The 27,419-nt window shown below is 37.2% G+C and overlaps 1 protein-coding gene across 1 annotated transcript; it reads left to right on the forward strand.

Annotated features, from left to right (window-relative positions):
* Positions 1–27,419, forward strand: LOC101692750. The gene is given in 7 exon segments (XM_045089639.1): positions 1–358; positions 453–781; positions 15,067–15,130; positions 20,759–21,088; positions 24,414–24,461; positions 26,814–26,953; positions 26,955–27,419. Coding segments are annotated over 7 exon segments (1,368 nt in total). The 5' UTR covers positions 1–315; the 3' UTR covers positions 27,369–27,419.

Below are 27,419 nucleotides of genomic sequence, written 5' to 3' on the forward strand. Positions count from 1 at the left end.
TGCAGTACAGGATTCCAGGGGAGATGGCTAAGTGGGTGTGAGAATTATCCTATCCTGGACTAGATGGGCACATTCACACCAGGAATTCTTTCCAGACTGAGAGCCTTCTTACCCCATCTGCCCAGCACTCACAGGGCACAGGAAGCCCCAGACCTGCTCAGATCTGCGGCTGATCATGAACAACCCCAGGGAACTATCTAGGTTACCACTTCTTCTGAGAAACCTGAACCAGCTCCACCCTCCAGACCTGACAAGTCCTGCTAACAGGGACCTCACTTCTTACCTTGTCACTGGGGAGCCAGCCAGGCCAACGGGATGCCACTGCTAGAAGCTGTCATCTTCTCATCCCTCTGGGCCTGTGAGTTGTCCCCCAGTCACTTCAGTCAGTAGAGGAGACTGAAGAAATTGCTTCCATGTAATTTTTTCATGGGAATTTCTCTTTTTGGTTGCAGTTGGCCTTGGGCAGGCGACATTGAAGCAACATGAAATATCAGTTTCCAGAGCAAGAGATAAGAGTGCCCACATATCATGCAACGTGTCTGCTAAGAACTTCAACAGTGAAACCATATACTGGTACCGGCAGAAACCAGATCAGGAGATAGAATATCTAACAGATGTCATAACAGACCGTGTTCAAGTTCCCTTAGACGGGAAGAACAACAAATTTGAGGCAAGTAAAAACACTCATACTTCCACTTCAACACTGAAAATAAATTTCCTAGAGAAAGAAGATGAGGCCATTTACTACTGTGGCAGCTGGAATTGGATCCACAGCATCACAGTTGCCAAGAGAAGCTGTGCAAGAACCCTCTTCAGGTCTGACCCACCCACATCCTTCTCAATATGGGCAACCGCAGAGGTTGCACAGCTGGGTGCCCAGCCTGAGTCTTGCCCTCTGCAGTATTTCCTGAACTTTATATGAAGACATCATAGATTCTGCTCAGACAGTGAGCCCCATGTAATATCAGCAATTATGGTCCAAATTATAGCAATCTGACACTATTTCCCATTAAATTCAACTGTCTGGAAACTATGAAAATACAGCATGGATGGGTTAGAAAAAAATCCATTTGTCTGTTATTTCAGGGAAGACAGGGAAGTCTAGTATCTGAATGGTTCAGAATGAAGACAGAAAGGGGTACGTACACATTTAACATAAATATTTCTGGTTATTATTACTTACTGATGTTATTCATGGACATTACAGTTCTTTAGTGGTGTTATAATCTGTCAGATGTAAAAATTGTATGTCTTTTATTAGTGTCTGAGGCCATCCTGAAGGAATCCAATGACCATTAAATCTCAAAGAAAACAATCAGCTATTTTGAGTATAGGAGAGACCAACATATAAATCCTGTATCCTAGAGGTAGAAGTGGCACATAACTCCAGGTTCAGGGATCAGTGCTGGGATAAAACCAGCACTGCCCCACGGGAAGAGGCCCCTGAGCACCTCAGGCATCTCCAGCATGGCGGATATGCCTCTAACTTTGTTAGAGGTTCTACAAAGGGTTCTACAAAGAAACCAAAGATCCTGAATAAGAATCAGATGGTTAAAAAGAAAGATAATACACACTCCCTACATCCCTAAAGAAAAAAAAAGTAATGTCCTCACAAATTAATAAAATAAAAGATAATTTTTGAGAATTGAGTTTTGTGATTAGTAACTGGTTGGCTGTGAGATTTCAAAAATAGGGAAACAGTGTAATGTGTGAAAATGTAAAAGTCCCCTTGAGTCCACTTTCAAAGGATGAGGAAAACCTTTACTTCACAAAAAATTTGTTGGATACCTCTAGTTTCTGAGATCGTGACATTCTCTGTTTCTCTTTCTAAGAATCAGCTGGTGTGATCAAATGCAGAGACACTATGGAAGCAGAATGAATTACTCTCACAACAGAGTCAGCCCCTTTCCACAGGTGAACTCGGGATCTTGTGTCCCACACCCTGTCATCATGATTCCTGACTGGGGTGGGTCTCAGCGGGAGGAACCTGAGGGTCTGGGTCTCAACAGGGCCTCACCTGTCCTCTAAGATGTCTACAGAAACAAAGTAAGAAGACCCCTGAGAGGAATATAGAGCAAGTAAACATGAACCCTTTCCAGGGAGGAGTAAATGAAAGAGGGATTAAGGTTTTCACAGTATGTGCTAAATACTTTACACAGATTATTTGATTAAACCAATAGAGCAGTACAGAACTGCATTGAAGTGGGCACATGGGGACTCATCTCAGGAGATGCAGCTACCCTGACTTTTCAACACACAATAACGGGGAAACACTACAGTGATGAACAGGAGGGAAGAGGGCTCCTTACCTATGAGGTTTTGAAGTGTCAAAGTACTATGGAGCCCTTAAAAACAAGTTTTTTTTGCCAATTATAAGTAAACAAGCATAATCACCACATATTAGCAAGGAAAACGTCAAATACAGAAATGGTTTACATATAGTAAACTCTCCAGTGCATAAAAAGAACAATGCAAAGGAATTCTTTAAAGAGTGGATGTTCCTGGAAGGATAGGCATTTTTAATTCTTCTTGATGCATGTACAGATTTTGTACATTTTATCAAAAAGCTTCTGTTATGTATACATAACATCCAATATTTTATTGATTTATACATTTAATAATGAGATTGTTCACGTAACAATATAGACTAAATCTATACTTAGAAGATATTTAATATTATTATATACTTACCATTTTCTGTGGAATAATATTATATTATTACACTGTATCCCCCAGGGTGGGGGAGGGGAGGGACTGAAACACTACAATTAATCATAATGTTTACCATGGAACAGGAAGTCAGCAAACTGTGTCTATACCTAGCAGCCCCCAGTTTTGTAAATAAAGTTTTACTGAAACACAACTTTGTCCATATGTTTACAAATTATCTATAGCTGCTTTTGTACTACAATGGCAGAATTGAGTAGTTGCAACAGAGACCCACAAAGCCCAAAATGTTACCATTTAGCCCTCTACAGAAAACATTTGCCAGTCACGGCTCTATGATACACTGAGAGTGACACTGATTGTTATTTTAGGTTTCCCTATTTCTCAGTGTTTCTTCAATGACCCTTTACTACATATCCACCTTTCCCATATTGGCTGTCTTACTCTGGATAAATTGCATAATGTATCTCTGATTCACTTTTCTTATTTTAAAATGGAATATGTATTAACTTTAAGGAGGTGTCAGGAAGAGTAATGTCAATAATATATATAAAGCTCTTACAAGTGCTTGGAGCATGTCTAACGCTCACCATATTGAGACATTGCATTGCTTATATGGGTTATTATGGCATATTTGAAAATGAAATTATTTAGATCCGTATTCCAAATCCTTGATACTCAAAGTTTCATTCATGGACCAACAACATCCACTTCACCTAGGATCTTGTTACAAAGGCAGAAATTCAAACCTCAACGAGCGCTACTGAGTGATAATCTCATTTCGCAAGGTTCCCACAAAGAAAAGCAGGCACGGAAAAGGGGTCCTGCCTTGAAAGGAAACCAACCTGTGAGAGGATTTTTCACACCCTGGAAGGAGCCCTCCACCCTTTCCCACGTGAACAACCACCAAATAGGTAGATGAGTTTGTGAACAAAAAACCTGATTGGGTGACGGGAGCATGGAGTGTTCGTCAGATAAAAACAGTTCACCAATGAGGCCATAAAAACCCCTACACTTAGAAACTTTGGGGTGGGGGTGGGCAACTCTCACAGGGCCCCTCCCATTGGGGAGTTTATGTACTATGGCTCAATAAACTTTGCTTTGCTGCCCACCACTCTTCTTTCATCTGATCTACTTCTTCATTCTTTGAAGCAGCATGACCAAGAACTGTGGCCACTCAAGGAAAAGAAGTTCTGCAACACCCAGACAACCTACACAGATCCTCCTCTCAGGTTTGTACCCACCTGCATCCTTCCCTACATGAGCACCAGGAGCAGCTCCTCAACTTGTTCTCAGGGCTGGGCTCCATTTCCCAGGACTTCTTCCTCAACCTCTGAAAACCTGGATTATCTTCACACATTAGGACCTACAGAAACCTAGTCATGTACTCTTTTTTTCTTAACTGTCCAGAGATTACCTGAATGTTTAACATTGCTCAGATCCAAAGAGGAAATCACTGAGTGTCAGGAAACACCTTGCTAATATTACACACGTGTATATAATCATCACAACATTCTATAATGTAATATTCATTTTGCCCATTGTAATATGAGTAATTTGAGACTTAGAAAGATGAAATAACCTTCAAATCCTTCATCCCCACTTTCTTCCTCTCCATCAGGTCTTCTGAAGCAGTTTAGCTTTTATTTGCTCTGTATGTACTGGGGGAGAACATGGACAGGAGCTCACAGCCTCTCCTACAGTAAGGATTATAGATCATTCCACACTGTAGATCAGGGGACAGCCCCAGCAACCCACTTTCTTCGCACATAAGCCTTGGATCCTCCAAGGCAGGGAGGGGACACAAGTGTTCACACAGACCTTTTCCCCCAGGGTTCTGCTGTGAGCCTAGGGAGGATTGTAGGGGCCATTTAGTCAGAGCTACTGTTCTTTCTCAGGTACTATGCTAAATGCCTTGAAATAGTCTCTCTCAGGGCACCTGGGTGGCTCAGTGGGTTAAAGCCTCTGCCTTTGGCTCTGGTCATGATCCCAGGGTCCTGGGATCAAGCCTCACATCAGGCTCTCTGCTCAGCAGGGAGCCTGCTTTCTCCTCTCTCTCTCTGCCTGCCTCTCTGCCTAACTTGTGATCTCTGTCTGTCAAATGAATAAATAAAATCTTTAAAAAAAAAAAAAAAGAAAAGAAATAGTCTCTCTCATCCTGTGACAATACTGTGACACTGGTACTATCATGATTCACATTTTACAGATGAGCAGACAAAAGCAAAAGACGTTGTTTACTTTGTGGTCACAGAGTTACCGAATGGGATGGAGGGCTGGTTTCTGGCTTCAGTGTCTGTCCTTGTACTGGGTACTGTCCTGCCTCTGAAGCACGAACAGTAGAAATGGCTTCTCCTCTGTGGTTCCTACAGCCAAAGAGAAGACAAACTGTTATTCATAAAATAATTATTGACACAAATAGATGACTATTCTTTGCTGAGTCTGAATAAATATAAGTACATTGGCTGATTGGACTTTTAAATTATAAAACAACAATAAAATATAATGGCAAACAATAAAACAGTATAAAAAATAACAAAATATTTTTTTAAAAACATAGCATAGTATTTTCAATCCTTTTTTTTAATAATAGAAAAGAAATAAATAAATACGCCCTTTTTCTTTTGACCATTTATAATAGGACACATGCCTCTGGCATTCCTGGAACACAACCATGCCTATTCATTCTATAACTGTCTATGACTGCTTTTGAGCTAAATGGCAGAGGTAACTAATCACAACAGTGGCCTTTAAGCAAAAAAGCCTAAATAAAATATAAAATATTGTTCATCTGACTCTGTACAAAATAAATATATATTTGCCAGCCTCTGCAATGCAACACAAAGTTAAGGAATGAATTGGTAACTATAACTAAAATTCAAGATGCAATAAGAAAAAAAAATTGATAAATTATACTACATGAAAATGAAAAAATAAAAGCCAACATAACAAAAAATAGCATGTTAAACCAAAGGACAAATGACAAGTCACTAGGAAATAGATGCAATTTGTAGAGCACATAAAAACCAACTATCCTCGATACAAAAAATACATTTAAAAAATGGAGGTAAAACGTTTAAAATATCCTGTAGGAAAGTGGCAAAAGACATGAAAAGCCAACTTATGAAGAGAAATATAAAAATAGCCCTTAAACATATTAAAAATGCTCCACTTCACTTATAAGATAAAGATCAATTAAAACTACATTGAGATATAATTTCTCACCCATGAGATTGGCAACAATTTAAAAGTTTGACAATACATTCCATTGGTGAAGCTGCGGGGGGAAGCAGACACTCATATATTGAAAGTAAGGATGCAAAATACAATCATTTTGTGGGGATATTTGGAAATAGCTACCAAAAGTTCATTTTCATTTACCTTTCAACCTAATAAAAACACCTTTAGAAATTTACTCTAAAGACACAACTTTCAAAAATGTGAAAATATACATGGAATTTCATTATGTAACTGCGAAATGTTGGAAGTGACATAAATATCCAAACACAGCAAGATTGGTTGAATAAATGATGGCACGTGCACATAATGGAGGACAATATACAATAAAGTAGAATGTGACATGTAAAATCAATTGCAATTATATTGGCAATTCACAACTGGAAAGTGAAACTTTAAAAAAGCATCATTTACAATAGTAACAGCAACAATATTAAAAAAAAAAAAAACCTCTATAATAGTTAGAGGTGAAATTTAACCAAAAAATGGGAAGGATTTGTATGCTAAAAACAATAAAACTTTACTGACAGAAGTCAAAGAAGAACTAAATATATCTAGAGATATGCCATATGTAGTTAGGAGGTCAAACATTCTCCAAACTGATAAATACATTCAATGTAATCCCAATTAAAATTCCACAAAAACTTTTCATAGAAATCAGTTAGCTTTTTGCAAAATTTATATGGCAAGACAAAGAACATAGTATTGCCAAAATGTTTTGAAAAGAGTCTTTTTGGAAACACTTACCGTTAAGCTATTATAGTGGGGTATTGGTGAAAATGTAGATACATAGATAGGAACAAAATCCAGAAATAGGGCAACACGTAAGTGATTAATTCTTAACAAAGATGCCACAGAAATCCAATGGACAAAGAATAGGCTTTTCTACAACTGACTATGAAACAATTGTTTATGTATGTAAAAAAATAATAAACTACAACCCATATCAAACATCACATACACAAATTAACTAAAAATGTATTCTAGGTCTAAAAGTAAAAACAAAACAATAAACTTCTAGATGAACATTTGGAGAAAATCTTTGTGACCTTGGGTTAGGTAAAAATTTCTCATATAGGACACAAAAAGCAAGAATCATAAAAGAAATCTTTGATAAACTGCACTTCCTCAAAATTAACATTTCTGTTTTTCTCAAGACTGAAAATGGAAGGAAAATAGAAAATTCCAAGAAAATGGATAGAAAAGAATCAGATTCAAGGAAAATATTCTCCAAAAACATATCAAAGACTGATGTCCAGAATAGGGAGAAGTCCCAAGACTCAGTAATAAGAAAAGAAATCCAGTTTAAAAAATGGAAAGCAATATAATGGGCCTTTGGGCAGAACCCAACTGAAATTTTCTCCTTCTTTTGATAGAAAACAAAGAAACACAAAGAAAAACAAAATAGGAAAAAGGACCTACATGTGCTCAGAGATGTAAACAGCTGGAAATAGCAGGGTTCCCATCTTACAATAACATCCAAAAAAAGCAGGATGCACTGAAATTTGATACTTTGCTTGAACCCATCAGAGAACTAGGATTGCAGGGCTAATGACTTAAACAAAAACTGGAGACAGACGGGCACTTGCAGGGAGAAACAGGATGCTCACCTTGGACAGATGTTGTCAAACACATTCCACTGGTCACAGGATTAAAGTGGAGATTTTTAATGAAACAATAAGAGCAGAATATAGACCAGGGAAGAGTGTGAACACTGGAGGACCAAAATATGTGATACTTCCCATCAGCCTTTAAGCTTCTTCTCCAGAAACTCCATAAAATTCTTTCAGGGAAGATCAGGGACAATCCAGAGTAAGCTTCCCTGGGTGCTGCAGGAGGGGAACAACAGCTACAACTGCTAAATCCACCAATACCTAATCTACCCCATCACCACTGTAGAAAAAAGTGACTTCACCTGCAGCGGAAGGTACTGGTGGAATCCTGCTGCAGTTGAGGGAAGACAAAGAGGCGACCACCAGAACATCTCCTCTATATCCAAAGTAACAGTTTTCATCTGCTCAAGGATGGGCATCAGAACCATGGCCTGAAATAGGTGGGAACCTCCTGCAGCTGGGGGAGGGAGACAAGGACTTAAAGTGTTCTATCTCTGGGGGGCACCTGGGCAGGTCAGTTGGCTGAGTGCTGGGCTCTTTACTTTGGTTCAGGTCGTGATCTCTGGATCCAGCTCGGTGTCAGGCTCCAGACTCAGCAGGCAGCCTGCTTCAGATTCTCTTCTTCCCTCTCCCTCTGCCCCTCCCCCCACTCATGCTCTTTCTCTCTCTAAATAAATAAACAAAATCTTTTTGAAAATGAAATAAAATGTTCTACCTCTGGAAAGGAATACTTGCCAAAGCCATATCCTTAAGACCCAGTTTCACTGTCTCCAGTTAAAATTGAGACTTAATAAAAATATCAGAGTATGTCCCCTTCTTGACCTTTCACCCCCGTGCTGGGAAACCTGGAGTAAGTCACAGTGCAATACTATTGAGAGAGCTTCTAGAGACCTTTCTTTGGGGAGTGGAACAAAGACTCAAAGACAAGTGAAGAGACAAAGATAAAGTACAACTGGAGAATTTTTAAGTGTCTGAACTCTGACAAAAAAATTTCAACCCTGATAACTTAGCAACAAAGACTTCAAATCCAGGCTAACTCCTGACTAGTAGCACAAACACCCACATAATGGCTAGCAGAAGGAAAGGAGTGCTCATTTTCAAGTACAAAATACACTTATCTCAGTATCTACTATACCTTACAACATGTCCAGCTTCCAACCAAAAATTTCAGAGGCATAAAACAGGTCAAAAATAAAGATAGTCTGAGGCTATGAAGCAGTCATCATAACAGACTGAGATATGATACAGATGTAGGAACTATCGAAGAATTTAATATAAATATGATTAATATGTTAAAGGCTTTAATCTAATAGAAGAGGTAAATAGTATACAAGATCATCAGACAGATGATTTCAGCAGAGATATTTGAAGAATCAAAGGAAATGCAAAAAATAAAAAAAACACAGTAGCAGAGATGAAGAATGAGAGGCTCACCAGTGGATTTAAGAGATATAAGGAGAGAATTAGTTAACATAAAGATAGACCCACTAGAAATTACATAAACTTCAATGGAAGGACTAGAGATAGAGACAGAGAGAGAAGCAGATAACCTTAACCCCTAGACGAAGAAAACTCTTAGAACTCTCCCCCCTTTCTCCCGCTATCTGATTTGAACCAATAAAGGACCATAGTCCTTTAGTAAGAAATGGCTTCTTTACACTAATTATCAATCAATGATAACAATCACACAGTAACGAGAGCGATATACTGATAAACTGAGTTAGCAACCCTGTTTTGCAGGATGTTTTAGGGTAAATACTGTGGCTCCCTTTCTCTGCAGTCTATGGGTCTTAGCTGTGTGTTCAGAGCACCACTTCCTCCTAGTAAATCAGCCCTCAGATTTGCTCTGTGATCAGTTCAGTATTCAACTACCTCTCCTGACAAGTGCTGGCAAGATGCTGCTCCCATCACAGGTCATCCTGCTGGCCTCTCTGTGGATCTGTAAGTGGCTTTACCCATGAGAGATTTACTGAGTGAAGAAAAGAGATAGAAAGCATGGACAATCAAGTCAGCCATTATGGGCAGAAGAAAGCCCCAGAGGTCATTCAACCCAGGCAGATAAATTCCACCATGACCTTGAATTATTTAGGAAAAAAAAATGTAAATCCTAAACCCCTAGGTTTTCATTAATAGAAAAAAAATGTGTACTATTTTAAGGAATGTCAAAATTTTGCTAATTGTTATTTTTGTTTTCCTTTCAGATGCAGATGCAGACTTTTTAATAACGCAACTTGTACCATCCATTACCAAGAAACAAGGAAACACAGCATTTTTAGAATGCCACATAAAAGCAGGTGGCTTAAGGAATAATGTATATATTCACTGGTATCAACAGAAGCCAGACCAGCCTCTAAAACGAATTCTGTATATCTCCTCAAATGAAAATGTGGTCCACGAACAAGGGGTTAATGAGGAAAGATATGAAGCCAGGAAATGGCAGAGGGATTTGCCAGCGAGTCTTAGGATACACCGAGTTAATGAGGAAGACGCTGGGCTATATTACTGTGCCTGCTGGGATACACTGTATAGAAATGCTCCACTTCCACTGAACAAAAACCCTCCCACAACGCCACACCCCTGCAAACATATACATGCTCCTTTCTACCTCCCAGAGGGACCTGACTATTGTCTGGACTGAACATTTCTCCTACATCTGTGTCCTCAGCAAGGTCTGAGCTAGGACCCAAGCCCCCAATCTGTGTTGTTTCTTTTAGTCAGGTCACCTTATCATCTATTTACCTCTCTGGGGCCTAGTTTGGCTTTTGTTAGTGACATCACTGGTGTCCTAGTTAGTTTCCTTCTTTTACATCTATTAGAAGTTTCTGGGGAAGGAAGCTAAATCCAATAAGCAAAATGGTGTGCTGACTTTGAATGAATGAATGAATGAATGAATGAATGATGGAAGATATAAGGCCTTTGAAGTAACATGGACTTGGGTTTGAACTCCTGCTCAGCCTCTTAACTGACAGCATGATCTAGGAAAGTTACTACATCTTTCTCATACTGTTGCTGGGGACTGAAGAAGGTTGCATGCAGGATAGGTCTAGCACAGGGTCAACACATCACCGTGTCCTTTCCCACTACAACTACACTGTTTCTCTGACCCATCTCAGCTAACATAGGAAGTCAGGAATTTTTAAAAGGCACATTTTACACTGTCTTCCCAATAGTAATAGAGTTTGCTTTATTTTGAAAAGCTAAGAACTGTAACTAGGAAAAGAGTTGAGGGTAATAAACCAACGGATGTCTTTTCACCAAGAATTTTCTTCATTCACAGAAGAGTACAGAAACATCCTTGTGTCTAAAGCAAAAGCGGCAGCAATTGTGAATATTCACTACGCCTTGGAATTTTTTTTACAAACTACTGATCTACAGAATGTACATACTTCTGAATAAAGTTGTGGGATTATTATCTCATTTGTTATTACATAAAGGAATAAGACTTTTCTTCTTTTTTAAATTTATTTTTTATTTATTTTTGGCATAACAGTATTCATTATTTTTTCACCACACCCAGTGCTCCATGCAATCCGTGCCCTCTATAATACCCACCACCTGTTACCCCAACCTCCCAACCCCCTGCCACTTCAAACCCCTCAGATGTTTTTTTAGAGTCCATAGTCTCTCATGATTCACCTCCCCTTCCAATTTCCCCCAACTCCCTTTTCCTTTCTAACTCCCCTTGTCCTCCATGCTATTTGTTATGCTCCACAAATAAGTGAAACCTTATGATAATTGACTCTCTCTACTTGACTTATTTCACTCAGCATAATCTCTTCCAGTCCCATCCATGTTGCTACAAAAGTTGGGTATTCATCCTTTCTGATGGAGGCATAATACTCCATAGTGAATATGGACCACACCTTCCTTATACATTCGTCCCTTGAAGGGCATCTTGGTTCTTTCCACAGTTTGGCGACCGTGGCCATTACTGCTATAAACATTGGGGTACAGATGGCCCTTCTTTTCACTACATCTGTATCTTTGGGGTAAATACCCAGTAGTGCAATTGCAGAGTCATAGGGAAACTCTATTTTTAATTTCTTGAGGAATCTCCACACTGTTCTCCAAAAAGGCTGCACCAACTTGCATTCCCACCAACAGTGTAAGAGGGTTCCCCTTTCTCCACATCCCTCCAACACATGTTGTTTCCTGTCTTGTTAATTTTGGCCATTCTAACTGGTTTAAGGTGATATCTCAATGTGGTTTTAATTTGAATCTCCCTGAGGGCTAGTGATGACACTTTTTCATGTGTCTGATAGCCATTTGTATGTCTTCATTGGAGAAGTGTCTGTCCATATCTTCTGCCCATTTTTTGATATGATTGTCTGTTTTGTGTGTGTTGAGTTTGAGGAGTTTATTATAGATCCTGGATATCATCCTTTTGTCTGTATTGTCATTTGCAAATATCTTCTCCCATTCTGTGGGTTGCCTCTTTGTTTTTTTGACTGTTTCCTTTGCTGTGCAGAAGCTTCTGATTTTGATGAAGTCCCAAAAGTTTATTTTCGCTTGTGGCAGGATACAAAGTCAGTGTTCAGAAATCAGTGGCTTTCTTATACACTAACAATGAAAATACAGAAAGGGAAATTATTATTATTATTTTTTTTAATTTTTTATTTTTTATAAACATATATTTTTATCCCCAGGGGTAGAAAGGGAAATTAGAAAATTGATTCCATTTACTATAGCACCAAGAACCATAAGATACTTGGGAATAAACCGAACCAAAGAGGTAAAGGATCTGTACTTGAGGAACTACAGAACACTCATGAAAGAAACTGAAGAAGACACAAAAGGATGGAAGACCATTCCATGCTCTTGGATCGGAAGAATAAACATTGTTAAAATGCATATACTGCCTAGAGCAATCTATACTTTTAATGCCATTCCAATCAAAATTCCACCAGTATTCTTCAAAGAGCTGGAGCAAATAATCCAAAAATTTGTATGGAACCAGAAGAGACCCCGAATCGCTAAGGAAATGTTGAAAAACAAAAATAAAACTGGGGGCATCATGTTACCTTATTTCAAGCTTTATTACAAAGCTGTGATCACCTAGACAGCATGGTACTGGCATAAAAACAGACACATAGACCAGTGGAACAGAGTAGAGAGCCCAGATATGGACCCTCAACTCTATGGGCAAATAACCTTCGACAAAGCAGGAAAAAATATACAGTGGAAAAAAGACAGTCTCTTCAATAAATGGTGCTGGGAAAACTGGGCAGCTATAAGTAGAAGAATGAAACTAGACCTTCCTCTTACACTGTACACAAAGATAAACTCAAAATTGATAAAAGACCTCAATGTGAGACAGGAATCCATCAGAATCCTAGAGGAGAACATAGGCAGTAATCTCTTTGATATCAGCCACAGCAACTTCTTTCTTTCAAGACTTTTCTTCTAATTCTCATAATAGCCATATAGTTCCACACACTCTTCCAAAGTATGGTGGAAAATCTCTAAGTCTGAGTGAAGTAGAGCTCAAGGATAGGTGTGTTTGAAACAAAACCTAATGGACAAATGTGAGGATGTTGCTTCGAAGGGAAAGATAACAATGAATTATTATAACATAGGGTTTAGGTGAAGTCTTCGGTGATCTGGTAGTTCTTTACACCAAGAACATAATGAACAACACTCAGACAGATCTTACTGAGAAGGTCTTTCCTTGGTTCTAAAGCAAACCTTCCTCCCCCAGCCCTGCCTTTGATGAACAAGGGCTGCTACTGCCTCCCCAGTCCTGATTAATGCCCCCTTTTGGAGAGAATTCTAACTAGTCACTTTCAAATGCCAACCCTATGGATATATGGATCTTTGGCTTGGGTTTGTAGGTTGAATATACTCGTTTCTTCTCTTTTCACTGTTTTTATGTCTACTGCCAACCTGTTCAGGTATCTCTGACCTCACTCCATTGCATTTCAAATGGAGACACTGGAGTGAGAATCTTTCAGAATCAACTCGCCTTTACCTGAACACCAGACAGCACACTTCACATATATTGCAAGCAGTCTGGAGTTTCTCTCAAAAAGGTTATTGTCCACTGGTACCAGTGAAAATAGAAGAAATTATGCTGAGTGAAATAAGTCAAGCAGAGAGAGTCAATTATCACATGGTTTCACTTATTTGTGGAGCATAACAAATAGCATGGAGGACATGGGGAGTTAGAGAGGAGAAGGGAGTTTGGGGAAATTGGAAGGGGAGGTGAACCATGAGAGACTATGGACTCTGAAAAACAATCTGAGGAGTTTGAAGTGGCGGGGGGGGTGGGAGGTTGGGGTACCAGGTGGTGGGTAATATAGAGGGCACGGATTGCATGGAGCACTGGGTGTGGTGAAAAAATAATGTATACTGTTATGCTTAAAATAAATAAATTAATTAAATAAAAAGAAAATAGAAGAGCCCCTGAAATGAATCCTATATGGCTCCACCAATATTACCTGTAAGACTAGCCCCCATCCGGCTTAGACACAGATAAGAAAAACAACAGTCTTTTACCTGATAGTCAGTAAGGTCTTCATGTGCCATGAAGCCCCCTGATACTGTGTCTACTGGGATCTCACAGTATTGTAGAGTCAGAAGGGAACTGTATGAAATCATTTTCTATTACTAACCCTCAACTCCTTTCTCACTTGAGCAGCCCAGCAGACTGGGCTCTTCATAACAGGTTCATAAGCTGTGGGAACACAAAGTGCCCTTTGGACATACATAACCCAATGCCTAAGCAGCAAATAGGGACATGGGATCCCAGAGATGACAAATGTCCTGTCCAAAGCTAGTTAACCATAGAGACAGGGCTACACATGTATTTTTGAAGATCATAGAAGAGCTTCCAAGAGGCTTCCCCTTTCAACATTTCAGAAAAATGGATTTTGTTTTCAAATTTTGGTTTGAATCAAAATCTGTTATCTCATGGGAGATAAACTTCTACAAATTTCTTTCTTATTCCAGGAAAAACATTGTCATTACACAAATTATTTTCTCATTTTGCATGGTGTGATAAAGAATCATGTTGTCAAGTTGTAAAAGTAGCTGATGAAAAAATGGAGGCCATTGTTCATATTTCCAAAGTATATCTCTGTTGGTATATTTATATTTTGAGTTACTGAAGTTTCCTCCTTTAGAAATACAATCCCAAATTACTAACAGAGCAGGTCTAGTGTTTGTGAGAACAGAAGGATTTTTCCTTTGATGCATCTCTGAGCAGTTTTACACAACTGAATACGTGGAAATCAAAACCTCTTAACTGACTGAATACTTTTCCTGGTATTGTAGATAAATAATTGGTTGACCCATACTACCAATCTCTCTCTTTTCTTTTGCTTTTATTTTTCTGTTTTCTATCAGCTCTTCTCAGTGAATACTACCTCCTTGAAAAAACAGACACTTGGGTCAACTCAGCTCAGGAAAACTTACAAAATATCAGATATGAAGCCTATATTCAAGGCTTTCCAAGGAAACCCAGAAGATCAAACGGCCAGTACCATGTTTCTACCTGCTGATCCTGCTGTGAAACTCAGGAGAAGGCTGATGTTTTTGTAGAACCTCTAACCAGTGTGATAACTCAGGCTGGATCAAGATGTTTGCACAGGGAACTAAGCTCATAGTAATTCCCCCAGGTAAGTAACCTTGTTTTATTTCAATCCTGTGAGTGAAAAATTGATAGATATTTTTAAGAAAAAATAATACAGAATCCCCTCCGCATGTGGACAGCAATTTTGCAGCTACTTGTCACTCTAGCGGAAAGAAAACTACTTTGCAAATGGTTTATTTACTTCCTGCTTGCAAACAGATTATATTGGAAGAATTTGATAAAAAAAAAAAAAAAAAAGACCTGAAACCATTCCTGCAAAGGGAACAATAATATTAGCTAAGATTATTAAGGGCCAGATATCATGCTGACTGGTCTAGTGCACTATCTCATTCCTCCACAGCCCTATTCAGAAAATCCTCTTTTTCTAGTTTTGCAGGTGGGGAAACTGAGGCTTAGAGATGTTCGGTTATTTACCTAACGTCACATGACTAGTTATTAAGGCAAAGAGTGGGATACAAGAGAGATTTGTCCATTCCATTTGGCCATTATGTGATATTAGAAACACTAAGCCATATTTTTAAAAGATTTTTATTTATTTATTTATTAACGAACTATGAGAGACTGGACTCCAAGAAACAGATTGAGGGTTTTAGAGGGGAGGGGAAGAAGGGGTGGGCTATTCTGGTAGTGGGTATTAAGGAGGGCACATATTGCATGGAGTACTGGGTGTTATATGTAAACAATGAATCATGGAACACTACAGCAAAAACTAAGGATGTACTGTATAGTGACTGATATAATATTAAAATAAAGAATAATTAAAAACTGAAAAAAATATTTATTTCTTAGAGAGAGAGAGAGAGGGAAAGTACACATGGAGAGAGGAGCAGAAGGGGAGGGAGAGTTGTCCTACATGCAGAACTCAGTTGCTTAACTCAGAGCTGTCTTTGCACTCCTACTGGGACAGCTGCAGAGAGACCAAACAAACAGGATCTTCCTCTTGATAGGGCAACTCAGATTTTTAAATAAATTCCCTGGAAACGGTTAGGGTAATTTCAAGATCAAAGGAGCAGTCCTTCAGGAATAACTAGGTTAAGAGATCATAATTATGATTTCAAACTCTGTAACAACTTATCAGGTCTACTGTCAGTGGGAATTAGATTCTGGAAAGAATTGATTTTACAATTAAACCAGATATCCACCCCTTAATATATAGAAATAAAATAATCCTGTAAAAATACTGAACACTCACTTATTAAATACTCAAATAAATTATTTCTATTTTTTCTTTTTTGAAAATTAAAGAAATATTAACTGTAAATTACACTCTAGTAAAAGAAGCGAAATCAGAGAAGAAAACCCTTTAAGGGAAGACATTAGAACTTTCAGGAAAATGGTGAAAAAAGATAAAATCATACTCTCCAACCCCTGTGAATGAGGTGGGAAAGACGGAACCAAGCTGACTCTGGGGAACACCAAGTTCATGGTGTGAGGGTCACAGAACCAAGCCCCATGTCAAGCAGCAGGTCAAGCCCCATGATGGGCTCCATGCTCAGCAGGGAGTCTACTTATCTCCTTCTCTCTCTCTCCCTCTGAGCCTGCCTCTGTTAGTATACTCTCTCTCTGTCTCTAACATAAGTAAATCAATCTTTAAATTTTTTTTTAAATGATGAGAATGTAATAAGCATTGTCTCAAGTATTGTTACCTTGAATACAAGGTACTTTCTCATTTTTCAGTGGAAATATCCAGACATAAAGGAAGAAGGGAAGATGTTTTGCAATTTGAATATATAAACTTAAAGTGATATGGATAAAAGTCAAATATTCACTTGTATATTTAATATCTTAATTATCTAGGTATATTTAGAAAGTTAAAAATTGTATCAATTCAAACATCAATTGAGAAACACTGCTTTTTTTTCCCTCAATTTTTTTTTTCATTTTAGACACTTCACACACATCTGAAACATATACATTAGAGCAAATTTCTGAGTCGTCCCAGGGTCTGAATGTCTATTTTGGGATTCCCTTAGGATGATGTCAATGGATAGTTTTTCTGAAGAGAAAATTACCCACTTATAAAATTTTAAAAAATTTTTTTGTATTCCCTCTGGTATTCTATATTTTTCAATGTAAGCATAACATGTAGAGATTTTTGTTCCAGGTAATATTTACCAAATCCATATTAAACTTCTTTACTGTCTTTACCAGGTCTACCTCTAAAACCAACGTTGAGTTTATTTCAGGTTGATACCTTGTCCAAGTAGTATTGTTTGATCAAAGTAGAGCATTAGAAGAGCCTCTTTAATATGAGAGGCTGAAACCTAAGGCAACCCCTGTGTTGTGAGGGATAATATTGGAAATGAAAGCTTCACCTTATGCTCTGGCATTTCAATGTGTTAGATTCTACATGCTTTGGTCTGTATCTCAGCAGGATTTGCAAACATCTCCTGGTTTTCATGTCATCTTTGAGGTAAACCTTACCAAATGGTCAAGCTCTGGGGCAGAAAAAGAAACAGCTCTAGTGCACAAACTATTCCTCATTTATTTATACTGCCTATTTCCAAAATCTATTTGAGAAGACTTAAGTCTTCTTAATACACAAATAGCATTCTGCCATGAACTAAAAATAGAAGATTCAAAGCACTGAAGAAAGTAGAAGAAAAAAAGGCCTGTGGTTATCTACCTAGAAACACAGGGTCAAATTTTAGGTTCAAAGGCAGGGAAAACTGTGGTGAAGTACATACTTTATATCACCTATGAAAATGAAGCACACGGACTTTTCACATTTGTTATGTTTTTCCCACCATAAAATGAGAAAAGGACTTTAATGTACAAGTTGTTTAGGAGAAATGTGAACTGAAAGAGTGGGCATTGCCTTCCACATCCACTTTATAAAATGGAAGAAACGGTCTTAAGAAAAGCACATTTCATGCTCCCACTGCATCTTTACTTTGGGAACCACGATATTTAATGTCATTAACAGATGGTGAACTTCAGGAGACCTGGTTAGGTCAGACACCAACAAGTTTGACCTTCATGCTCATATTTATTAGAAAAAAGTTTAAACCTTTTAAATACAGTTAGAATATTAAATAAAGTTAGAAATGTCATAAATTTGAAATTCATAGTCAAATATGAATTAACTTTAATTATTGAATAAAAGAAAAATAACAGAAAAATAAAGAACAATTAGATCAACAACAATATGTAGGTTTGAAATATCACACTTGCACTTGGAAATGTAGTTGACATTTGGTAAATTTATATAGGATTCACAATATCATATCTTAATAAAATATACATAACCAGCAATTTAATTCCAATGTATTTTGTAATTATGCCAATGAATGTATATAAATATATTGGACAGGTTTATTTATTTGGAATCTGTTTTCTAATTTATGATTCATAAAATTATTTTGGCCATAAAAATCACTGTTAATAAGCTTAAAAAGAATGTTGAAGGAAAAATTAGGTACTATAATACCCAAAATATAGGCACTAACCATATTTAATCAAGTACACTATTTTAATGCTCAGCTAATATTCAATTGAGAAAATTATGGGAGTTCAAGATTCATTTCATGTCGAAAAGAATAAAACATCAAGAGTCTAGCTAAAGAAAAGAGACAGGAGGTAAAACCAATGTGTGACCAGCCAGAAACTTTTCAAATTCATCAATTTATTTTCAGTTTCTTTACTATAACAAATCAGAAGTATTCCTACAAAAAACCACACAAAGTTTCTAAGATGAAAATTAGATTCCTTAAAATATTGACTAGAGATTAAAATTATGTAAATATCATTTACAATTGAAAAATTAATCTCCTTTATCTAACATGCTTTTAAAATTAAAAACAAAGTATATCATTAGAAAAATATACAGTGTCTTAATATTATAATCAAAATAGTATTTGCACTACAGTAAGATATATAAATGTAAGTACATTCTGGCATCATTCTATTTATATCATGAATAAATGCTCATTGTTTGTTATTCATTTAGTATAAAAATAGGAGCTATGATACACAGAGAGAAATTCTCAATAATTTTTTTCCAAAAAAAAAAGAGTACTACATACTGCCCAGAAGAGATTTTTTTTCCTTTTCTTCTCAAATGAAAAATCCAATTGTTCTTTTCTAAAGAAATTGCCCATTGTATTGCTAAACTAACTCCAAACTAGCTCAAAGAGAATATCAGTAAAGCACTTGCATGATGGAAATAAGTTTTATATTTTTTAAGATTTTATTTATTTATTTGACAGAGATCACAAGTAGGCAGAGAGGCAGGCAGAGAGAGAGAGAAGGAAGCAGGCTCCCTGATGAGCAGAGAGCCCAATGCGGGGCTCGATCCCAGAACCCTGGGATCATGACCTGAGCTGAAGGCAGAGGCTTTAACCCACTGAGTCACCCAGATGCCCTGGAAATATATTTTAAAAGGATTTTAACATTTATAATTTTAATCACTAACAGTAAATGTATAATCAAGTAACATACCAGTGTTTGAGTGACATAACCTTTAAAACCAATGATGTTTTGCCATATATTTTGACATTATGTCTGTAAGAAACTCTGAAACCATACTTCTAACATTACACCAGATATATAGATATCTATATATAGATATAGATTATAGATCTATCTAGATCTAGATATAGATCTAGATAGACCTATAATTAGATATAGATAGATCTATAAATAGATATAGATCTAGATAGATCTAGGTAGATCTATATCTAGTGTGTGTGTGTGTGTGTATATATAGATATATAGATATAGATATATATAATACATTAATATGTTAATAAAAATAATTTTTTATTTTTTATTTTTTATAAACATATATTTTTAGTCCCCAGGGGTACAGGTCTGTGAATCACCAGGTTTACACACTTCACGGCACTCACCAAAGCACATACCCTCCCCAATGTCCATAATCCCACCCCCTTCTCCCAAACCCCCTCCCCCCAGCAACCCTCAGTTTGTTTTGTGAGATTAAGAGTCACTTATGGTTTATCTCCCTCCCAATCCCATCTTGTTTCATTTATTCTTCTCCTACCCACTTAAGTCCATCAACAGATGAATGGATCAAGAAGATGTGGTATATATACACAATAGAATACTATGCAGCCATCAAAAGAAATGAAATCTTGCCATTTGCGACAACATGGATGGAACTAGAGCGTATCATGCTTAGCGAAATAAGTCAAGCAGAGAAAGACAACTATCATATGATCTCCCTGATATGAGGAAGTGGTGATGCAACATGGGGGCTTAAGTGGGTAGGAGAAGAATCAATGAAACAAGATGGGAATGGGAGGGAGACAAACCATAATAAAAATAATTTTTAAAAAGTAGGTTTGGGATCCATATTTGAAGATTTAAAGATCAACTGGATAGATATTCAAGGACACGTGGATGTGGAGTCTCATTCAGAATGTGTGTATTGTTCCTAAAAAACCCTCACATTTTAATCCAGATTCCACCACTTTATAGTTGTGACTTTGAGCAAGTTACACGGTTTCTTGTAACTCTTCTCACACTGAAAATAAAAACAATTAGTACCTCATAAACCACTGTGGATGGAAGGCCTGACATAAGTACTAATTCTGTGGCAAATTTCCTCATTTCCCTGTGCTAGGTGCTTCTAAACCAAACAATGTTTGTGTTACTCTACTAATGTTTTAATTGTTATTCCACTTCCCCACAGATAGAAGCCTTAATGTAGACATTTCCCCCAAGCCCACAACTTTTCTACCTTCAGTTACGGAGCGAGAACTCCATCAGGCTGGAACATATCTTTGTCTCCTTGAGGATTTTTTCCCGGATGTTATCAAGATAGATTGGAGAGAAAAGGATGACAAAACAAATCTGGCATCACAGCAGGGAGACACCGTGAAGACCAACAACACATACATGAAATTCAGCTGGCTGACCGTGAGTGGAGCGTCAATGGATAAAGAACACAAATGTATCGTCAAACATGAGTGGAATAAAGGAGGAGTTGACCAAGAGATTCTATTTCCTCCACAGAAAAAAGGTATGTGCATGTATATATGAGTGCAATATTCCAGTACCCTTTTTTGCCCCCAAAGGAAATAGTCCACATTTTTTGTCAAATATTAATGAAAAGAAACAAATAGAAACTTTTTATTGATGTTGCAACCTTTAATATAGGACATAAATGTCCTGCTCTTTCTTTTAGAAATTCTTTTCTAAAAGAAATTCAGTCCTTTAGAATTGAAGTAGAATGGGCTTTGGAACATACAGAAAAAAAGAAGACAAATTCACTTAGTCTTTCTTGCCTCAGTTTCATCATCTGAAAATAAGGTCACAGTGATGTCTTTGGAGGGTCATTGTATGAATTAATTGAAATAATGCATATGAAAGCCCCTAGCAATCTTGCAAACCATAAATGTTCAAGAGAGAACCACACTTGATTATGAAATAAGAACAATTATTCATCTTTCAAGAATGTTCTACTCAGCAGTCAGAGTTTTTTTCACTTCAGTCTTGCTCTACTCAAAGGATTACCCACAAATAATGAGTTATAAGCTGTAAAATGTTTGAGCCAGATCACAGCTCAACAAAAGTAATTTGGCTGCTGAGGATGGTCTTGGGTTTTTCATATTTGAATTTATATTCCACTCTAAGGGGAGATTTGATAAGTAAAGATGAGCTGAGGCTACCGTGTACAAACATTCTCCCTTTCTACACAATGAATGTATTTCTTACCATTGGTAAAGCTGCTCTGCAAACATTCTTGCAGTCCTGGTGTGTGCCAGGCCTGGGAAGGATGTAGGATGAACTACCGCTCCAAGGAGGATCACTACAGTAAAGAGAATATACTTGTCTAATCACTTAGGGTCACTCATGATTCAGGCAAATTGTCCCAAATTAACCTCATTGGTGATGACACTGGTCATATTCAGACACTGTGGGTGGATGACTGAATGTGCTCTGGACCTGCTGTGATCCAGGAACTCGCTAGACTCATAAGTCAAGTTCTGGCTGGCATTAACATCACAGACCAAGGCCCTACAGAGCCCATAAGAAGGAACTAGTTTATATTTTCCCTGTGGTTCACAAGTCCTTGGGAGCAGTGGACAGCAAACACATAACGAGACATGCAAAGACCTTTTGCAGTATACCACTCTGAATTGCTAAATTAAATCTTTATCTTCTTGAATCCTTAGTTTCTCCAGTGATCAATTTAGAGTCAAACACTTACTTACTTTTCCTTTCTCCTGGAATGTGATGAAGACAATGTGCAGTAATGCCAGTGAAAATGCTTGGTTTTGAAAACATAAGATGAATATGTTTATTCATTTGTTTTATATTTTCCTAATAGCTGGTGTAAAATTATAAACAACCCTAATTTCTTATTCCTACAGCTAAGAAACAGAGAGGAAGCAAGTGGGCCAAACACAAGTTTAATGTAATCACTGGGCTGAAGTATTTTAACTATTGATTTTTATAGAATAAAAATATGCTATGGTACATTCTATGATGATCATTTTAGAAAAGGGAGAACTTCTTATTCATGATGTGTTTTACCTGAGAATTAAGTTCTGAAAAGACTGTCTCCCAAGACCTTCTCATAGCAACAAAGCTATTGAGGGCATTTCTGTTAATGTTTTTCTATAGCAAATTTCTAATGCTGTTTCTTGTAAGGATTTTGTTTGTTTGTTTGTTCTTTTTGTTTTTTATGAAAGTTAATAATACATAGAACATGGAAGTCAAAATCCACGAAGTGATTTTGAAGAGATAAAACTAATCTGGTCCAAGTTTTCAGCGAATCTGATTGAAAAAGAAAATCTAGGACATACCCACAGATTATAATTTGAGAGATTATTACCTTAATGTTTTTCAATAAATCAATTCATGGTGATTAGAGATTTTTACTTCTCTTTTAATGAGTAAAGTCACTGTATGGAAAAGAAAGGGAATTTTAAGACACTTTAAAGTCAGTTATTGAGAATATTTTAACACCTAAACATGATTATATGCACTTTTTTATTCTTGAGATTTACTCCAAAGCCAACTGCTCAGCTTTATTTTTTAAGAGCGTACTCTGTGGAGTGAATAATTTCCATAACAGAACCATACCTGTATGGACAAGAACAAATCAAGCAGAGAAAGAATAAACAAAAACATGTTAGGACTTTCTTCCTCCACCCAACAGTCAATTATCTTTTTAAGGATTTTTGTCTTTGTATGTATGTTGGGTTTTGTTTTGCTTTGTTTTTGTTTTGATTTTTTCTACACTATAAATACAACCCTCACTTCAGTTTTATATATTCAGAAAACTATGATTCTTGACCAATCTTTTAATCCCTGGAAAGAAGCACACTGAAATACTAAGGTTCTATAATCAAAAGGTCATTTGTTAAGAGTAATTAAGATAGTGGAAGGGATGATGTCTTAGAGTCCACAATGGTAGATATATTATCGATTTCTATGGATTGTTTTACAAGGTAGTTTCCACATGTTCTAGCTCATCTAAATCCTCATAATGGTTCTTTGAGTGCTGGCTTTGCCCATCACTGGTATGACTCCCAGTGATTTATTTAGACTTTCTAAACCTCACATCTTCATGGCTAACATGAATACAGTTCATGTCAGTGTCACTAGGGAATTAGATGACCTAATACATGTGAACAATTCACATGGTGCCTGGCAGAGTAATAATCACTCAGTAGGTATTGGCTTTCATTTGTAGTGTTGTCATGTTGACAAATACCACCCACCACTCCAGAAAAGAATGTGTGGGAGTTGGGAATATTGGGAACATGCATAATTTGGAAAGGTAGGGTCTCTTTCTTTTGCTTAGAAGGAGAATTTACCTAAGCCAGACTCCTCCCAAAATGTAAGATTCTGCTGTGGAATTTATTTGGGTATCAACCTGGCTAGTCTAGCATAAGGCATTTCATGTTAGCAATGGGTGCTAAGGACTGTAGAGAAGCCACTGTTTCTGGTTATTTTTCCATTCAACCAATATTTATAGAACACCTACTGTGCAGCAGGCTCTGTGTCAGGAGCTAGGAGCACTTAGATATTAGAAATTAGCACTTAGACATTACCCTCCAGTTGTGAGGAAAGAAAAAAAAAATGTATCATTCACGAACTTCAACATCTTCATGTGCAGAAATGCAATATATGAATTGACTTACTGATTTACACAGACTCAGAACAATCATTTCTAGAATTGTGGTATACATATTAGTAATAGCTCTCTCCTCTTGGTTGACAAATTCTATCTATCTATCTATCTATCTATCCATCCATCCATATATCCACAACACAAACACCGGTCAAATAATATACATGAACAATTGAATAATGCTTGCTCTCATTTCTTTTAGATCTCACTGCTATTAATTCTACAAAAGCTTCTCTGAGATATAAAGATGGTAAGTTTTTGTCTATGTTTGCCTTTATGTTATGCTATAGCATTTTTTCCTCCTGATCAACTTAGCATCTGGCGTTAGGTGGAAACCTCAGAATGGCTGGTGATATTTTAACTCAATCCATCATTTCTCAGGAGTGTTTTTCACAGAATAAGTGTTTGTTTGGGTGTGAAAGGACTATAAATTAGGGGTACAGTGATTGCTCTGAATTCTTTCAACAATGGACTTGACTCATTTCTGTGACTTTTATTTCTACTGACTGAGGAAAACATGATATCAAGTTGCTTCTAGATAATTTTTACGTCTTTGTTCTTGCTGGTGGTTAACAACATGAACTGACACCAAGAGGTTTTTGTACAGAAGCATAATGCTGCGCTGCGAGTACATTTTGTTTAATTCTCTTAATACTCACTGTGAAGGATAATATTCCTATTTTACACATGAAGGCAATGACTTAAAATTAATTAAGTCCCTTACACCATGACACACAGCAAGATTAGAGGCTTCAACCCAGACCTTCTGAAATAACAATTCATACATCTTACTTAGTTTTCTATTCTTCTACATTGTTGTAGACACCCGAGACAGGTGTCCACATGGGGAGTGTGAGTACAGGGATTCAAACGCCACAGACCGGACATTAACCCTAGTCTTTTTATTATTAGCTCCATGAATATGGGCACAGTAGTTACACTTTCTGGAAAGCAGGAATAACAAAAATAACACCTCATCAGTTACTGAAGACATAATGTCATATATGTGGAATGTCTAAATAGTTTATTTTATTTAGCTGACACATAAGTACTAGTTTCTCTCCCTTTCTTCCAACATGTATAACAAGAGAGTACAAGAAACATTGCTCTAGCTTTGCTGATCTGCCTTCCATGTCCAATATCAAGAGGCCTCTAGACCTTAGCTAACATATTACTTTACCAAGGACACTTTGTCAAGGAATAATGAGTACAGCATCACTAGATGTCCTTTTCCACACCGAGGGCTAATGATTTTGGAATTCTGACTCAATGGAGATAAATACATACACAAAATTTCCATGTGAACAGACTCAGCCTAATGGTTCATTGAATAGCCAATCTGACACACCAACATTGGCATTAATTATTTTTTGATATCGTGTATTTCCTGCAAAACCTCAAAGGATAACAAATGCAATTATCCTATAATATCTTAACTACAATAAATATATTCAGGGAGTGAGTTTGATCTCCTAAAGTTGCAGAGAGTTTGGATTTGCTCCTTTCTTCCACTTTATTTTATTATTTTTTAAGTTTTTATTTAAATTCCAGTTAGTTAACATACTGATTATAATATTAGTTTCAGGTATACAATATGGTAATTTAACACACACATCACCCAGGACTTATCACAACTAATGCCCTCTTTAATAAAACCTCCCCCCTACCCTACCTTGAACACAACCAAATTTCCATTGATTGTACCCTTGATAGGAATCTTAGCAATGCACAAGATATATTGGCTAAGATGCTTCTAAATCAACAATTTATCTTTATATTTATGCTTAACTCTTCGTAACTGAAAGTATTTATTACTTTGGAAGTACGGAAATACAAAGTAGGTAAGAATGTGCTATCAACATTATGTCACTAGGATTAAAATCTTGCTGGTGGTATTTATGAATCATATGACATCAGGCAAATTATTCTCTGTCCTCAGTTTATTTGTAAAATGGCAATGAAAATAATAATCTCATAGGTTATTGAAAAATTAAGAAAGATTAAAACAATCTCAGGGGTTTGAAGTGGCGGGGGGGTGGAAGGTCGGGGTACCAGGTGGTGGGTATTATAGAGGGCACGGATTGCATGCAGCACTGGGTGTGGTGAAAAAATAATGATACTGTTATGCTTAAAACAAACAAATTTTAAAATTATTTATATAAAAATAGAAATATTAGATCTTTGCACACAAACTTTTCAAATTAAATGTCTGCCATGTAGTTAATGATTAAAGAATATTAGTTATATTATTACCTACAGACATGGTAGGGGTGAAGAAATGGTAAAAGCTATTTTAACCAATGCTTCTTCAGCCTGACTCATTCATCTAAGACATAGTCTTACTTTTTAATACTTTAGAATGTTCTAAGTGAATTTCCCAGAGGTTATTGATTGTTTTGACCAGCAAGCTGGATTTTGAGTTATTTTGTGATGGTGGTGGGGGTAGTGTTAGTGGTGTAGATGTTTATTGTCAGGTTGTGAGGGTCTAGGGGCTTCCTTTCCACTTAGATCATCAGAAATGTATAATGTGACCTGTCTCCGATTAATAAGCCTTAGCCTTTCAAAAGAAAAGAAGGTGAAAATAATAAATGACTTGTTTTAGATACTTTGCAGCTGCAGTTCAAGACCACTTCTGCCTTATACACCTACCTTCTACTGCTCTTCAAGAGCCTGATCTACTCTGTCATCGTGGCCATCTGTCTGCTTGGGAGACCAGCATTCTGTGGCAATGGGAAGAGTACCTAATACATGGTGGCACAAGAGTCCGCTTTTCTCCAATGGCAATTGTCGCCAAAGTATCTGTTGTGGATCTAATGGGGCTTTCTCTCTGACACTGTTATATTTCAATTCAGATGTGTCTTTTTCTATTGTGTCATTACTGCAGAACAGGTTTACACACCACTGGGTAAACAGAAACTTTCACTTTGCAGCTAGAACAAATTCTGCCATGACTCTGGGGTGGGGCCAGGGGGCATCAACACAAGGGCATCAACACCGCTCTCTCCTTAATGTCCACCAGCTCCTCGGCCACCCAGTCCCAGAGCCTCTGAGCACAGCCAACACACAGCTTCAGCTGCATCTCCTGGGGCTCTTTAACCAGATAACTGCTTCAAAGCCATTTATTCTACACACCTGGACTGCCATCACTGCTGCCTGAGTTTTGTACTGCTTTACATAATAGGCACAATAAAAAACAATCAAAGTTCTA

Source organism: Mustela putorius, unplaced genomic scaffold, assembly GCF_011764305.1.
Source record: "Mustela putorius furo isolate JIRA1106 unplaced genomic scaffold, ASM1176430v1.1 tig00003845_pilon_pilon_pilon, whole genome shotgun sequence".
Lineage (NCBI taxonomy): Eukaryota > Metazoa > Chordata > Mammalia > Carnivora > Mustelidae > Mustela > Mustela putorius.